Below are 17861 nucleotides of genomic sequence, written 5' to 3'. Positions count from 1 at the left end.
GGTCCAAATATTAAAGTGTCTCGCCTTGGATCCACCAGTCCAACATGCAGACTACTTCTAGAAACATTTGTGAAAGAATGGGGCGCTCTCAGGAGATCAGTCGATTCAAGCGTGGTAGGTTGCCATCTCTGCAATAAATCAATCTGTGAAATTTCCTTGCTACTAAATATTCCACAGTCAACTGTTAGTGGTATTATAAAAAAAGTGGAAGCAACTGGGAACAACAGCAACTCGGCCATGAAGTGGTAGGCCACGTAAAATGACAGAGCGGAGTCAGCACATGCTGAAGTGCACATTGTGCAGACTTCTCCACCTGTCTGCAGAGTTAACAGCTAAAGACCTCCAAACTTCATGTGGCCTTCAGATTAGCACAACAGCAGTGCGTAGAGAACTTCATGGAATGGGTTTCCATGGCCGAGCAGCTGCATCCAAGCTTTACATCACTAAGTGCAAAGCGACAGATGCAGTGGTGTAAAGCACGCCGCCTCTTGAGCAGTGGAGACGTGTTCTCTGAAGTGACAAATAAGGCTTCTCTGTCTGTTAATCCGATGTGTGTCTGGGTTTGGTGGTTGCCAGGAGAATGGTCCATGTCTGACTGCATTGTGCCAAGTGCAAAGTTTGATGGAGGGGGGATTATAGTGTGGGGTTGTGTTTCAGGGATTGGGCTTGGCCCCTTAGTTCGAGTGAAGGGAACTCTTAAGGCATCAGCATATCAAGATATTTTGGACAATTTCATGCTCCCAACTTTGTGGGAACAGTTTGGGGATGGCCCCTTCCTGTTCCAACATGACTGTGCACCAGTGCACAAAACAAGGTCCATAAAGACATGGATGAGTGAATTTGGGGTGGAGGAAGCTGACTGGCCTGCACAGAGTCCTGACCTCAACCTGATAGAACATCTTTGGGATGAATAAGAGCGGAGACTGCGAGCCAAACATGGTCAAACATTCCCATATTTACACTTCTAAACCTTGTGGACAGCCTTCCCAGAAGAGTTGAAGCTGTTATAGCTGCAAAGGGTGGCCAACTCAATATTGAACCCTACGGACTAAGACTGGGATGCTATTAAAGTTCATGTGTGTGCAAAAGCAGGCTTCCCATTACTTTTGGCAATATAGTATATCTTATTAGTACTGGCCCAGACAGCCAATGCCCTTCAGCCAAGTCCTCACCTGCAGCAAACAGTGAGAGGCTTCAGAAAGCAGACCCACCCCTCATATCAGAGCTGCATGGAATCTGGCAGCAGTGGATTACATAAAACTTGTTGTAGGGTAAACCTAGTAGACTTGCTACGTTTGCTACCGTTTCAGTATTTCCTATAAAGAATGAAGCTAGATTATTTCTTTTAGGAAGATATGGTAGATTTTTATTTGCTGTTAATATTGATGTTACATTGCAGGACCATCGCATTGAAATAGAAGCACCAACTAGTTTTAAATGAGATAAGCAATATGTTATGTGTTTTTCACCGATGCTTCATAAAATATCCTAGTTATTATTGGTGAAAAACATAACCACAACATGGCACTAGACAGTATAACAAAAAAGATGATAATCTCTGGAAACTTGAATGGAAGACCATGATGATGGCATCTCTATTGCTGCAGCATGGGTAAAAAATATACGGTAAGAAGTAGGTTCCCCAGGACTATGGGCCTGGCAATGGTTACTACTTGATGAAGGTACAGATTGCATTTGCAGTATACCAGGAATTGCTGTCTTGTAAGAGAATGTTATTAAAAATGATAAGATGATCATGTTACCTAAAGTGATCCTATTCCTTCAATGAGAAATCTGCGCTGTAGCCTGAATGTGTTTCTGTTTTCAGTTCCTTCATTGTTGGACATGTTCTTGCTTTTATCATCGTCATGAGAGAATGGAGCTGTCATTGCAGGCCTCCTTCTGAAAATGCTAGATACTTGACTGTATCTGATTGTCTCAGAAAAGTCCTGAAACAAGCATGCTATAAAAAAAGCGTCAGAACTACTTATTTGTATACTTGTGGCTCAGTGATTTCAGACAGCATTGACGTCAAAGCATCAAAATGACAGCCAGAAAACTAGCATTCTCAAAGGAGTGTTCAGTAATGGCAGCCTTTCATGATAGTGTTCTTTTCAGCTACCTGTTTGATAGACCTGATAGGTTGCCCAAAGGCCAACAAAAGAAGCACATGCACTATCGTCAGGCAAGCATCTTTACAACAGATTCCCTAAAAATACTTTGCTTAAAAAAGGCTGTATACAGTGAGCTTTGATGACAAACACACTGTAAATTAGATTTTGGGTTTACCTACACTTTAAGAGTTCATGCACAAGGGCTTAGGATCTTACACAGAATTTTGCTGCAGGCAGCAAAATGCTGCGCAAAAAAACGGTCCACAGAGCATTTCAACTCGTATGGACATACTAAGTAAGGCCTCATGCACAAATACATGAAAAACGCCGCTTTCAAGGGCATCTGGTGTTTTTGTTACACCCCTGAAAGCAGCTGCATATTGGCTAATAATGTGCCCATGCACATGCGGGCATTTAAGCATGTATTCTATTTGTGCGCAGCATTCAAGGGCTTATTTGCCCCAAACTTGTATTCGCAAAGATGAGTACTTTTCTCTTTTTATGCTTAAGCACGCAATAACAGGCATAAATAAATGTAAATGAAGCATATAGAATAAGTTTAGGAACATATGCCTTTAAACACCATGCTCATGTATATGCACATAAATGCACTTAACCACTTCAATACCGAGCACTTTTACCCCCTTCCTGCCCATGCCAATTTTAAGCTTTGTCACACTTTGAATGACAAATTGCACAGTCATGCAACACTGTAAGCAAAAAAAAATTCTTATTTATTTTCACACAAATTGAGCTTTCTTTTGGTGGCATTTAATCACCACTGAGTTTTTATTTTTTGCTATATATAAAAAAAAAAAAAAGACCAAAACTTTTGAAAAAAAACCAAAACGTTTTTCTTAATTTCTGTTATACAATTTTGCAAATAACCTTTCTTAAATAATTTAGGTCAAAATGTATTCCGCTACATTTCTTTGGTGAAGATAACCCACATTAGTGTATATTATTTAGTCTGTAGGAAAGTTATCACAAACTATGGTATAGTGTATATATCTGACAATGGATCAGTCCTGATGTACTGATGGCCAATTTCATTTCTTGAGGCCCAAAAATGTCAGGATAGTTCAAATACCCCCAAATGACCAATTGTTGGAAAATAAACAGTCCAAGGTATTTAGTAAGAGGCATGGCGAGTTTTTTGAAGTTGTAATTTTTTGGAAAATGAAGAAAGTAAAAAAAAAAATTCCACTATTTTCTTTTTTCTTTTTTTACATATTGTCACCAGAGCAGTACAGCTCATGTGGCAGTGATCAGGGATACTGACTGGTGACAGTATGTAATAAAAGAAAAATATTTCATTCACTTTTTTTTTTTTTTATTTTACTAATTTTTTTAACACACTGTGACCAGAGCAATACAATGTTACCATAGTAACATTGTACTACACTAGGCAAGCGATCAGGATTTTTTTTTTTACATATTATGATTGCTTATACAAATGTATTTCATTGATGTTAGCAACCATTTTTACTGAATGAAACTGATGTATTTAGTATCTTTTGTTGTGATTAGCTGTGACTGGCCAAAGCTCATCACATGGTACAGATGGGCTGTGATTGGCCCTGTCTGTACCATGTGACCGCTGTGAACAATCACATCTAACAACTCAATTGTATACAATGGATGGCATGAAAGAAAGCCATCCATTGTATAAAATTGTCGTGTGATCTGCTGTGATTGGTTACAGCGATCACGACACTGGCAGCGGGCCGATGTAGTGATCAGTCATCAGCTGTGTCCGGTGGACACAGCCGGTGACAGATCAGCGCCTTCTGATAGGACGTCATATGACATCCACTCAGAAGGAGGAGCGTCAGCACAGCCTGTAACAGATTGAAGGTGTTAATTATGTGCCAAAATGAGCATTTTTTCAGCTAGAAGTTTTTTTTTTTTGCCAGCTCCTGGCAGAAAGATCCAGTTTGCATAGAAGTATTTTAATACCCCAGTGTGCATGAGGCCTAATACTACTTAGAGTTGAAATGTGTGCATAAACAAAGTCATTAATTCAGAATCACTGAAGGCTGATGGCATTCTGAACCACCACTGCCTATACTTTGTTTATGTTTACAGCTCCCCCTGGCCCTGAATGAGTCATTCACTCAGCACTGGCCATGATGGCCTCGGCCTTCAGTCATTTTGCTCCTGCACTGCCACCGCTGCCTAGTGAATAACTCATTCAGCGCCAGGGGGAGATGTAAACATAAAGTATAGGCAGTGGTGGTTCACAATGATTCCGATTCTGAACTCATGACTTTATGTATACATGTACTGCAAATGTTCACACAAACTTTTACATGCATGCTACATAAATTACTTACAAAACTGGAATGCAGATGCAGATTTTATTGGGTTTACACAGCTCAACATTACAGAGGGAATACTGACCACCAGCAACTGTTTGTGTGGGCCCTATAGTCTGCAGTACGTTTGTGTACAGATTAGTATAAATCTGCAGTATGGATCTGATGGCAGCGTTTTATAAGAGCCCTTAAAGTAGTATTAAATACAAAACCAAAAATGTAATATATTGCAGCTTACCAATCACTAGAAGTGGGGGCTGCATTAGTTTTCTTTTTTAGATTTTTTTCCCCCTCTGTTTTCACCTGGTGATCTGGCCATCTAATACCTCCTGTACTAGAGTACTCCCACTCTGGATGAAGGAGCACAGGAGCACCTTTGAACAGCAGCATTTTTAATCCAGAGGAGAGGAGAGTTAAATGTACTAGCAGATATACATACACTAACAAACTGAAGTTGAACTCCAGCTAACATGTTATAAGTAGTTACATCAAACAGTTTTCTTCATTTTGGGATAATGGTTAATAAAATCTGATCATTGTAAGCACCCTTGTCAATGGTAAATTGTTTTTCTCAACCCTCTAACTGCTACATCTGCAGAACAGCTTGTTCTGTTGAAAAAGAACAGACTTACTGACTTATAATGTTTGCTTTTGGGTTTAATATATAAAAATATAAGACGTAACTACAACTGGTTTGTTTTTGGAAAAAGATCTATGAGTACAAAGAAAACAATCCATAGTCAAAGTATGCAACGAGTTTCATAAAACCAAGATAGCCTCTTGTAAATGCAGTTTAATGAAACTTGGCACAGATTACTATCTACTGTTTCTGTTTGTTCAGAGCGTGCATGAGAGTTTTAGGTATCTCTGTGTAGTTTTCAGATACTTCACATGTGCTAAGGTATGTCCTTCATGTAATACTTCACAAGGAAAACTTAGCAGAGAAATGTTAAAAACGAGCTCCATTTAAAAGCTTTGAAGCAAGGTAAATAGGGCACCTCGTAAAATTATACTTGGTTTTGCAAACCAAATATTGGTCTTATTCTAGGCTTTCGGCAAGATACTAGTATCATGAATTGGCCATGTTGCCTTCCAAGAGAAAACCCAGTATTGCCAGTATTCCAAACAAAAAGTGATAAAAAAAGTTTAGTATTTTTGTCTGTTGCAGTTGCTCTAATAGTGGAAATCCACTAATTTTATTTTTATTCTGAGTTTGGTTATTCTTCGTTAATTGCAAATGAAAATGTTTTTTCATAATGTTATAGAAAGGGTTATCAGAGTCTTGTCACAAACCCTATCTAAGAAATACAAAGGAAGGAGCTTGAAACCTGGGAACACATTGGACTGCATTTCTCAGGGCCAAAAATGAAGGATTTTTAGGTGCCACAACCATTTATCTAGAAGGCAGCCAACTGGACAACTAGAATATGTGTGAAAATGAGTGTCAACCAACTGGTAGGCTATGTCTGTTGTGTGGAGTTAAAGTCAAATTTGTTTGACTGGCGTGTACCCTTAACCACTTCCCGACCGGCCGTTGTATATAAACGGCCGGACGGTGGCAGTACAGGGTCGGGTGGCCGTCTATAAACGGCCTCCCCGCACCCTGCTTGTGCGCGCTCCCTGGAGCGCGCAGCACCGCGATCCGGTGCCCGCTGTGTCCTCCGGACACAGTGAAACACCGATCGTCGGACGGGACCTCTGTACGAGGTCCCGATCATGTGATCACTGATTGGCCAATCAGTGATCACATGCAAAGTAGTAAGCAAGATGTCACTTCTGACATCATTGCTTACTACGTGTGAAATCTGTGAATGATCACAGAGGTCACATGGTACAAGGCTATTCACAAAAGCCTTGTACCATGTGACAAGCTGTGACCAATCACAGCTCACTCAGTTCTTCTCAATGAGTGCAAGAATGCACACAGAGAGAAAGAGAAATGATTGCTTTTACATCCTATATGGGTGTAAAAGCAATCAGTGTAAAAAAAAAAAAAAATCTTCATCACCCCTCACAAGTAGTACAGTGTCACCATGGTGACACTGTACTGCTAGGGTGACAGTATGTAAAAAAAAAAAAAAAAAAAAAAATATAAAAATGTAAAAAAAAATGTTTAAAAATTATAATTTTTGCTTATAAACTAATTTGGATTTTTTTTTTTTACTAAAAAGATAACGGAATAAATTTTGGCTAAGATTTATGATGAAATATTATTTATTTGCAAAATTTTATAAAAAAAACACTTTTTTTCAAATTTTTTTGGACATTTCATTTACATAGCAAAAAAAATACAAATCCCAGTGGTGAATAAATACCACCAAAATAAAGCTTTATCTATCTAAAAAAAATGGTAAAAAATTAATTTGGGTACAGTGTTGCATGACAGCGCAATTGTCATTCAAAGTGTGATAATGCTAAAAGCTGAAAATTGCCCTGGTCAGGAAGGGGGTAAAAGTGTCCGGTCTGGAAGTGGTTAAGCTTGCCTCTAGTACTTATATGTGTAATGCTCACCCCCGAAAGGGCCCACTGTGTAGTCCTAGGTTCTTTTCCCAAACTAATGTAGCAGCACCTAAGCACACAGCAGCGGTTGCTGTTCTGGCTTAGTGATCAGTCTAGGGGTGACTTTTTTATTTCTTAATATTTATTGCTGAATTAGCCTGGATTCTGATCAGGGGATCTGTGGGCTACTCCAGTAGCACAATATAAAAACACAAGGACAATTCTCACTTTTTCAAAGCTTCTTGCAGCAGCAACTAGGGGACTAATCCACACTGAGACATCATAGAAAATGTCCAAATTTGAGCAAGAACTGACACTGATGCACAGAGAATAGTAGCAGTACACAGTCACTAGGATCTTACACACAGGTCTGTACTCACAAATGTCTCTGAATACTTGGATGCTTCCTTCCAATATCAGTCAAACATTTCTCCCATGAACTCTCAGGACCAGATCCTCAGTGAAATCCCAGCAAAGTCCAGTAAAACAGGCCCCACACAGCTGGGACCGCAATGAGCACTTGAGCAGGACCCCAGCTTAAGCATAGCTGGAACCTCGATGAGTAAATGTAGAGTCACAGCTGGACTGCCCAGAAGGATGGCAGCCCTTCAAGCTGGAAACTTCTTCTCCTGGACAAGAACTCTGCTGGTCCAGTCCAGGCCTCAGACTATGTATGCACTCCCCAGCCACCTACTGGGCACACTTCCCCAGGGAGTGGCTGGAACCACATAAATATTCAGCCTGCGCTTGGACTTTCCCAGTCTACTGCATACCAGAATCCTGCAGAAGGCAGGGAGAAGAAGCCAAACCTGCAACCAGTGAAACCCAGAACAGCCCAAAATAATCACAAGTTGCTTCACTGATTACTGGGGAGCCGCAAGAACTAAATTTACCTAACCTAACTAGCAACCTGTCTAAGAGGGTGCTACATCTGTATATAAAATTAGGCATCTACATTTATGGAAACCATAATCCAAAGATACTTTGTACCTAAAAGTAAAACAGTACATGGTTGCTGCTTTTCTGTAAAAAAAAAACATCCTCCATAATGGCCACCAAACACTGCAAAATGGTACAAGGGTTATATGCACATACTCCTGCAGTCAGAGTGTTTCCTGGCCAAGGGCCCAGCATTCATGGGCACTGAGTAAAACTGTGTTTTGTCCCCTAGCTTGGCTCTCAAATAATTGTGATTTTACTCTCTTTTTTTTCTCTGTACCTTTGTGCAACATCAAGCATCTTCCATTACCAGATTTGAGGAAAGGCACAAAAGTTGTGGCCCATGACATCAAATGGCAGGGAGTTCTCAAGCTGCTTTCCATTTTATTATTGCTACTGCTTTGCCCACCTGCACGTATACTGTACATGTTCCTTTCAGTTAACATTATTATATGTTTAAAGATATTTTACCAGACTGCCGTTGCTAACCTTTGAATGAGGTTTCCTGTTTTGGGCTGTTATCCTCACTTGACAGGGGACATGCATGTCCCAAATACAATGACTGGCCAAAAAGTGAGGCTAGGCTCAGGATAAAATTCATCAATAGCTTGTGATTCCTTTTGATTATCCAAAACTGAAAACTTTTTTGGTTGTCATACAGAAAAAAGAATATGCAAACTCTTACAATGAATATCTTTTCTCCCTTTTGGTCCTTTAAAGTGGAACTTCACTCTCTTAGTTAACATTTACTATTTAATTCTTCTGCTGATAGCATTAGTAAATAGGTATGTATATCATATTTACGTGTTTAAAACTTTTTTGTACATTTTCTTAAGTTACTATATCTGTTCAGTAAGTGCAAAAATATCTGTTGATCCTTCCAGAAATCCTGCCATTTAATAACTTCCTGTGCTCTATGACTCTGCTGCACCCTTACAGTTACATTGTTCCCAGCTATTTCTGTGGCCTACAAAACACCTCTTTTTTGGTTTGGAGAAGATAAGTGAGGGAGGTGTTCTGTGGTTCTGTCCTAGGATGGCAATGTTTCACCTCCCTAGATAGATATAGTACAGTGAGGAAGCATTGTCACCCCAGGACAAGAAGTGTGTTACTGGCAGGATCACCAAGTGAAGAAATGCTGAAACTGGAAAAATTAACAAATGCAGCTGTGACATCTAAGAACTGGTAACCTTCAATATATTATATTTTTGTTTGTGGGTGTAGATATGTTTTAAAGTCTTCCTACATGCATATAATGGTCAATTGTATAGCAGTATGTAAGGGGTTATTTAATGCTTTTTTTGTCATGTTTTTTTTAATTGCAGAAAAATGTATGTTTATTGAAGTTGCTACATAGCATTAGTACTGTAATAATGTATGAAATACAGGCTGTCATTAGCTGTCAGTCCTTCAGCAGACATAACAAAATATACATTCTTCCAGAAAAGTATTTTATATTTGGAGACATTCATGGGAATTTCCACTTGAAGTCAAATAGTTTTCGTTTCTATCTTTGGCTTCTATATAAAATCCTTGTCTGACTTTACAAAAATAGCACAGACATTTCCCAACAGCTCCCATGTCAGGGCCAAGTTCAGAAAAGACCCACATGTACAGTGAAAAGGAACACAATTTATCTGCTGAAAAATTATTAACTATGATGTGTTGCCAGCTCAGATGAGCATCAATCTGCCAGGTCAGCCTTGTCGTGGCTAAATCTTCAACCTACATGACGTGGAAATGGTTTACTTATCATGAATCATACTGCTGTGTGGTCACATATTTCCCATGTAGGGTCCCATGTCCATTTAGAATTCTTTATAGCTGTTACATTAATACATGTGGACTGGGGCCTCTGATTGGGAACATCAGCATGTGGATTTATGTTAATGTCATACGTATGTTGATAAAAGGAATGGAAATAGTAGGAAAAATAAAAATGGTGTGTTTATTGTCTCCCCAAAAGGAGTGAGAAGTTCTTTTGAATAAATCTGCTGTGGATAAATAAGGGTTTTACAATTTTTACCTTTCTTCAGTTGTCTGCTTGCTGTGGACAATCTGGCTTCTATATTTTGCGTTTCTGACCCAACTCAGCATATGCAAATCATACATATCAAAAGAATTTTTTGTAAGTGACTTACAATGTTGAATCAGAGGGTCAGAATCCGACTGCCAGGCAACTAGCATCTGCAGAATTAGTCAGTAATGGGATTGGTAATAGAGGCCTCTGTGTTTTTTTTTTTTGTTTTTTTTTAAAGGTTTTCTTTAAATTGAACCTGTATTTTCCCATGCAAGGAAAGTAACAATTTTTCTTAATTGTCACCTCTGGTGGCAAGTAACCTTGTTTCAGCTGCAGTATGGTAATTATTGTTACTCTGGTGTGACATCTTTTTGATGCGTACCAATTTGAATTTTTTGTTCACTACTTGTATTTTTTCCTTTTCAGACTGTGGATTGAATGTACATAAACAGTGTTCCAAATATGTGCCCAATGACTGCCAGCCAGATCTGAAGCGCATTAAGAAGGTATACAGCTGTGACCTTACCACTCTGGTGAAAGCACACAATACCCCAAGGCCCATGGTGGTGGACATGTGTATCCAGGAGATTGAGCAGAGAGGTGAGCCATTTATTCCCGTCCATTGCTTCTTCCAATTATACACCAATCTAAAGGTTGCATGGTCTTTATCTCTCTTCCCCTGAGATAAATGGGCATTGAATTATCACAAACCCAATTATAGCTATCATGCTGTTCTCTTATACATAGACCTCTATCTGTAAGGCAACAGCCATCTTTGTCATTACAGAGCATGTGAGCAGGTAGTATAAGAGAAACCCTTTTCCAAGCTTATAATTGTCTGAGAGATCCTGATAAGCCTTCTGTTGGAAGAGATTTCTAATGTGGACTTTTCTACTGTCCTTATCAATGTAGATCGTAATCATATTCTGTTATAAACCTTTAAAGGAGTCAATCGCTACAAATCTATACGTTATGTTTTGAAGCGAATACTCTGTGTAACGCCTCATACACACAATGAAAATATCGGATGAATAATTGTCCGTATTTTATGCATTCTAGTCTCATATTGAAAATGAAGAGGTTACTAAAGCTACGAAAATTCTCTTAAGACAGAATACAACTTTGGAAGTGATATAATGTATTGTATTGTAATGTGTTTTTTTTGTTTCCAAGCACGCATGGTCTTGGTCACTCAATGTTTTACAGACTATCTTACAAGAAAAATTTTAGTGATTGTCCCTTCAGATAATTTCACATAAACTGTCGCGATCAGCTCTTGAAAGCTGTATTCTAATGATCATATTATCGGTCAATCGCTCCGAAAGCAGTATTTTTCATCCAATTTTCTCTTCATGTGTACTAGGCAAAAGGGATGTTAAATACAGTATGTTCATCTAGATCAAGATAACATTACTAGCAGTATGATGTGCAGTTTAGAAAATAAGGAAAATCATCGGGGTGCTTCTTTAACATAGTACTCTTGAATACACGTATACTTATTTCATGATTTATCATATTTTCTTAAATAAGAACTGCCAGTATTGTTCCATAGCAACAAATATCTCCTTTTCCAGAGAGGTTTCTGTGCTCTGTGCAATCAATTATGAAGTATGTGTTATTTTAGAATACATTTGTGTGCTTTAAATACCGTACTTAAGCTCCATTTATTGATGTCAATGCGGAAACTGCCCTTTTCCCAAGTTATAGTTTTATAACTCTCCCACCTCCCTCCTTCCCTGGTACCTAGTGACTATAGAGGCCTGTAACAATGATTCTGAGCAGGAGAAAGTGTTCTTCACTGAAGAGAAATAGGGAATTTCCCAGGCTGCAGCTGCAGGACCCATCACTACTTCCCTCCCAGATGTTAGCAATTTTTAAACTGCAATATACATTGAATCAAATCAAACATAAGAGTGCGCTAAAAAAACATGTGCAAGTCCATAAATCAAATATGTGAAAGTTCAATATATATAGCTCATGTGACAAATATATAACACCGTGAGCAATCCACCACCAAATCAATCGAATACACTCACCAGAGCTAAGTGCTGATCAAATTATAGACCAGCCTTAGCGCTTTTGCTCTGGGAGCGAAGAAAACAGCAACCTCCAGACTTTAGATGTAATATTCTGCAGTATTAGATTCTAGCTGATAGACACCCTTCTATAGTGTAGGCAGGAAATGAGGAGGAATACTCTGCAGCCACTCTTCCATGAGTGGGCAATCGCCACAGCTCCATGTATATCAGGACCGCATTAAAAAATAAAGAAGAATGTAATCGTGCAGCATGTCTTTACAACATCTATTTATTAAAAGGTTTAAAATCCACTCACAAATAAGGTGTCTAGCTGACACCAGCATCAATCGCATAGGCACTGAAAAGAACCGCAGCTCCATTCGTTCAGCTGTCTCCCGATAATAGCAGGGAGCGTCCTGACGTCCGCATCCAACAGACCACGTCCTACGCGTTTCGTCACCCCGACGTCCTCACGGGGCGGTACGGATGCAAACGTCAGACCATTCAAATATATACCGCATGCATTGCGGTGACATCTCAATCAGTGTCAGCGGCATTAAATTTACAACCACTGCTCCAATACTACATCATACTTTATTACCATTGTATGTAGTGGACATATCCTCCAAACTAAACACCATGGTAATCATACATAAATATATACATCAAAAAACACAGAATTTGGAAAATCATCTAACCCTACGGACAATCAAGTCCGTTTAAAGGGCCATACTTCCCTATTAAAGCATCACTCTACTCAAAAAATAAATTTAAGAAAATAATAAAATTAAATAAAATAAAAACTACACAATTTAATATTAGAAAGTTGAATATAATCCTCGCCAAACAATTATGAACACAAAACTATATTTATATTAATCATTAATAAAAATATATAGAAAAAAATAAATCTATAAAAATGAAAAAAATGTATAAAAAAACCATCAATAATATATATAATGAATAAATTCATCTACCTATTATTCATTAAATCCAATATATTCAAAATGCAGGAAATAGATATATATATAGCCTTCATACCCTCAAAAAATTTGTTAAACTATTTAAATCGATGCCTATATTCAACCCATTAGGTTTCAAGGAATTAAATTCATATATCTAAAAAGTCTCCTTTTTGGATATCTCTTTAATCATATCTGTACCTCTCCAATGTTTTTTTATTTTTTCAATCCCATAGAAGGTATGGGATTTAGTGTGGTTTGAAAATTCGATATAGGTATATATTAGTGACGAAACCCGTAGGGCATGGTCTGTCGGATGCTGACGTCAGGACGCTCCCTGCTATTGTCGGGAGACAGCTGAACAAACGGAGCTGCGGTTCTTTTCCCTGCCTATGCGATTGATGCTGGTGTCAGCTAGACACCTAATTTGTGAGTGGATTTTAAACCTTTTAATATATAGGTATTGTAAAGACATGCTGCACGATTACATTCTTCTTTATTTTTTAATGCGGTCCCGATATACATGGAGCTGTGGCGATTGCCCACTCATGGAAGAGTGGCTGCAGAGTATTCCTCCTCATTTCCTGCCTACACTATAGAAGGGTGTCTATCAGCTAAAATCTAATACTGCAGAATATTATATCTAAAGTCTGGAGGTTGCCGTTTTCTTCGCTCCCAGAGCAAAAACGCTAAGGCTGGTCTATAATTTGATCAGCACTTAGCTCTGGTGAGTGTATTCGATTGATTTGGTGGTGGATTGCTCACGGTGTTGTATATTTGTCACATGAGCTATATATATTGGACTTTCACATATTTGATTTATGGACTTGCACATGTTTTTTTAGCGCACTCTTATGTTTGATTTGATTTATCCATATTTTTGGAGTTAGAGTTGCTGCTGTATAATTGGAGGGTGTGGCGCTTTTCTAAATACCAATTTTGCAATATACTTTGGGATGAAAATAAAAAAACAGTATGTTTGTTTGCAAGAGATTGGATGATGAAAGTCAGTAGAGCGTCACCTCATTCACTAAGTGAAAATTCCCTTTCAAAGCGAACAGGTTATTTGTCTTTAGTACATTAACACCATGCAGTCAAAATGTGGCCAAGTTCTAAAAGTAATAACAAAGACTTCCAGCACATACTCATTACTGATAGTGAGGTCACTATCAAACTATCACAAGCCATAAAACACTGTCACTTCCAGCACTCAGACTTACGCCAAAGTAAAAAGGGGCCATGAATGATGAACTGTGAACTCCACCGGAGATCTATAGTTGATGCATCCCTCCTCAGATGGGGAAATCTTGTAGCAACTACAAAAAGAACAAACAGGACAGCGCAAACGCCTAGTGCATTACCAGTGATTTATTGTTTATAAAACAAAACTGATGCCAAATGAATACTTACAAAAGTGGAGAATAAAATCACATTAGAATCGCACATTGCCATGCAATCTTGCTGAGCTGACGAGATGACTCTTTTCAGGGGCATGCACCCTTCCTTAGAGCTATGCTGGAGCATCCCTAAAAAAACAAGTTTAGGAGACCTGGGGAGGGCCCCAAGGGATTCCTTTAATTTTTCAGGGATTTCCTCTCATTCCCTGTCTTGGGTATGGGACAGGAAGTGAAGATAAATCTCCCCAATGGGACACAGATGGCAAAAAAAACTTATAAGGGTTATAGTCCTCCTTTACTCTATCCAAAAAAAAGTTTTGCCTATAGTTCTACTTTTAAGTCAAGAGTAAAAGTGCATCTTGTTCCTTTCCCCTTATAAAATATCTTGTATTTTTAAGCTGGCCATACATAGATAAGAATTCGGCTAGTTCTGCAGGTTCTGGCTGAATTTGGATTCATGTATGGGCAGGGTGGTTGTACAGAAGTTGATCTACCGATTGCCTTCTGCACACCGCTGGCAGTGCTTGTCAGTATTTTCTGGCGGTGGGTCAAGTCTCCCTGCTGTCAGAACACAAAGGCATATTGGGGAGGGTTCTCCCATCCACACTGGATGTATACATTTAACCCACTAGATATGGATATGCAGTAAAATTATGCTTCTAATTAATTCTAATGATTTTCTGCAGTGTTTTGCCTCCAGTTGATCCCAATGCATTTCTGTAAAATTTCACTTACGTAAGAATTTAAATTTTGGTCATTCTTCTAGTAAGTTTGTATCAAAATATGTAACAATGTAGATAGATTTATTGCATTTTTTCCACTTTCTGCTTATAGGCTTGACGTCAGAAGGCCTGTACAGAGTTTCAGGTTTTACAGAGCACATTGAAGATGTAAAAATGTCGTTTGATCGAGGTGAGTTATTAGTAAACATCAGTGATGGAATGGATTGTGTCTGTGTTGTGCTAGGTAATGTTTTATTTCTTATATCAGTTTTACTCTTCATTGGATCTCTTTACTGTTATGCTGGAAAATATAAAATTATTATGATATAATAAAATACAGTAATTTTGTTCAGAAATAAATACAATAAAACTACAATTTTATACCAGGTGGTTAACAGGTAACAGGTCTTTGAACTCAAAAGTGTCCTCTATTATAGTGTAGTATATGCCTAACTTTATTTAGTTTTGAATAAACCGTGAAGGGTTAGATGGATGATAGATGGATGATAGATAGATAGATAGATAGATAGATGGATGATAGATACAGTAGATAGACCATTTGTGTACATTGAATGGATGCATGTAGGCCCTGGGATTTAGGAGCCCATTAAGAGTCAGGAGGGTAGTGGGGGCACCCTCTCACTGTTCCATTGACCAAGGCACTACCTACATTTTGGGCAGGAGCCTTTCTTCATGAAGACCTAAATGTTCTATTGGTCTGCTAGTAACCTGCATCTGTATACGCAGCAAATACATGTTTGTACTTATGTATTTAAAGGAGAAGTACAGCTAAAGCTCTTTTGCCTGTACTTCTCCTGTGAATTACAGTTCGTTCAGCACTCCTGTGACCCGCTTTCAGCTGACAGTGGGCTGAAGCCCTCTCGGCTGACGTCACACAGGCTGGGGAAAGATTCCGACTTTATAGTAGGGATCCACCCCAGAGTCCGCACCTGGCTCAGCCTTTCAGCGGTGTGCTGAGAGCCAGAGCCAGCTGTTCCTTCCCCCTTCACAGCCCAGCACTCCAGTGAGGGGGCAGAGCAGACAGTGGTGACTGACAGTCACCGCTCTCTACTCAGAACAGCTGTGAGAACTCAGCTATCAGTGGTCATATGATCACTGTGTTCTCACCCTTAGAGCCGGCAGGGGACAGATGCAGAATCAGACCGATGCAGCATAATAGGTAAGTATAATTGGGGGGAAATAACCCACACTTCTCTTTTTAATTGAATTAGGGAACACAAATTGTTTTTGCCCAGGGGCCATTGCTGACAAGAGATGCCACTGGTTAGAAGCTTTATGTTTTATTATTGTCAGTATCTCTGTGTTGAAGGTTTTCTCACTTCCAGGGTGGTCATCAGGATAGAGAGAAGATGAGATCTTCTCCAACAGAACTCAGACAGCAATAACCTGACAAACATTCTCCCACTCCATCCAAACTTTGATAATAAAGATGTATGCTACAGTTTCACTTTAAAGTACATCTCAACATAACATTTTGCTTTAATTTTGGCTACAGTGGGGAATGTTTAACCACTTAAGCTCTGGAAGGTTTTACTGTACACTGTACGCAAATTAAATTTATATAAATTGTTTTCACACAAATAGAGGTTTCTTTTCGTGGTATTTGATCATAACTGGGTGTTTATTTTCTAAACTAAAAAACAAAAAATTTGGGGGCAAAAATCTCCTATAAAATGTTCAATAAGAAAAAAAAATATTAAAAAAATGTTTTCATAAATTTAGGCCAAAAGTTATTCTGCTATGTCTTTGGTAAAAACAAATCCCAATGAGTGTATATTAATTGGTTTGTGTGAAAGTTATAGGATCTACAAACTATGGTGTATATATACTGGAATTTACAGTAGGTATAAACCTCCTTCATTACAATGATGTTGTTTGGATTTTCTTAACCCCCTGATAGGGCCACTTTAAACTCCATTTTCTGTTCTGTGAGACAACCAAAATGTGATATTATGTCTCAGCTGCCGTTCAAAGGTCCTATGTCAACCCAGGATATAAACTATGGGCAGTATAATGCTGAGAACTTTGTTCTTCAACTTATAAACACAATTTTTACTAGTCCTCAATGTAACCAAGTATTTTTTTTTAAAAAGCCATCACATTAATACACAGAGATATTTTTCCACTCTAAAAGAAGTGAAGGGTATTTTTGGAAAAGAGACTATGGATTCAGTTTCAGCTCTACAAAGTGCAAGCCATTTTGTTCAATGGAGTGGAAATCTTTGCAAATGCATTTTGATATTTGTAATCAATCCCCTTAGTACCAATAAGGTGACTCTATAAAATAATTATGTTGATGCCTGTTTGGAAAACAGTTTTAGGTTTCACAAGGAGTCCTGTCTTTTAGAAAAAGACATTCTCATCATGTTACTGTCCTTATTAACACAGAGGAGGGGAAACCATAAAACCTGTTTTCTGCTACACATATACTCTATGACATCACAAAATGTAGTCATTTGTGAAGTGGAGGAAAATTAAATATTTCATACTGTCACAGTCTCACTGAATAAAATATTTATATATGTAACATGCTGTGCTATAAATATATATTAAAAACAATATGCTGATTAAAAATATAATGTTGCTATATTACTATCAATAAAGGATATACAGTATATGCAAACACAAAATGTGTGAGTCCATTATTATTAAAGTCCAAGATAATCTGTGCAAACAAATTTGTGAAACAAACTGCAATGTGCAAAAAAATTCTCCCAAAAAAGTGTGCTCAATAAAATCCCATTTGAAAGTGCACAGTGCCCCTGTAATGAGGGCCCATTTGTAGGGTAAGCAAATACCCTTTGTGGTCTATGCTGGAGGCCTTTACATGACCTTTCAAATAGGTTTTATT

General features: G+C 38.4%; 1 protein-coding gene across 2 annotated transcripts in view; it reads left to right on the top strand.

Moving 5' to 3' along the window:
- Nucleotides 1-17861, top strand: part of CHN2 (chimerin 2) — a 435484-nt gene that overhangs the window by 384451 nt on the left and 33172 nt on the right. For both annotated transcript variants that reach the window (XM_089669879.1, XM_089669880.1), the window contains 2 exons: nt 10317-10490; nt 15102-15179. In XM_089669879.1, coding sequence (XP_089526005.1) covers nt 10317-10490; nt 15102-15179 — 252 coding nt within the window. The remainder of the gene's footprint in view (nt 1-10316; nt 10491-15101; nt 15180-17861) is intronic.

Source organism: Staurois parvus, unplaced genomic scaffold (assembly GCF_062004578.1).
Source record: "Staurois parvus isolate SC_StPar_1 unplaced genomic scaffold, SC_StPar_1.0 ptg000082l, whole genome shotgun sequence".
NCBI lineage: Eukaryota > Metazoa > Chordata > Amphibia > Anura > Ranidae > Staurois > Staurois parvus.
This window is presented reverse-complemented; position numbering and strand designations above follow the sequence as displayed.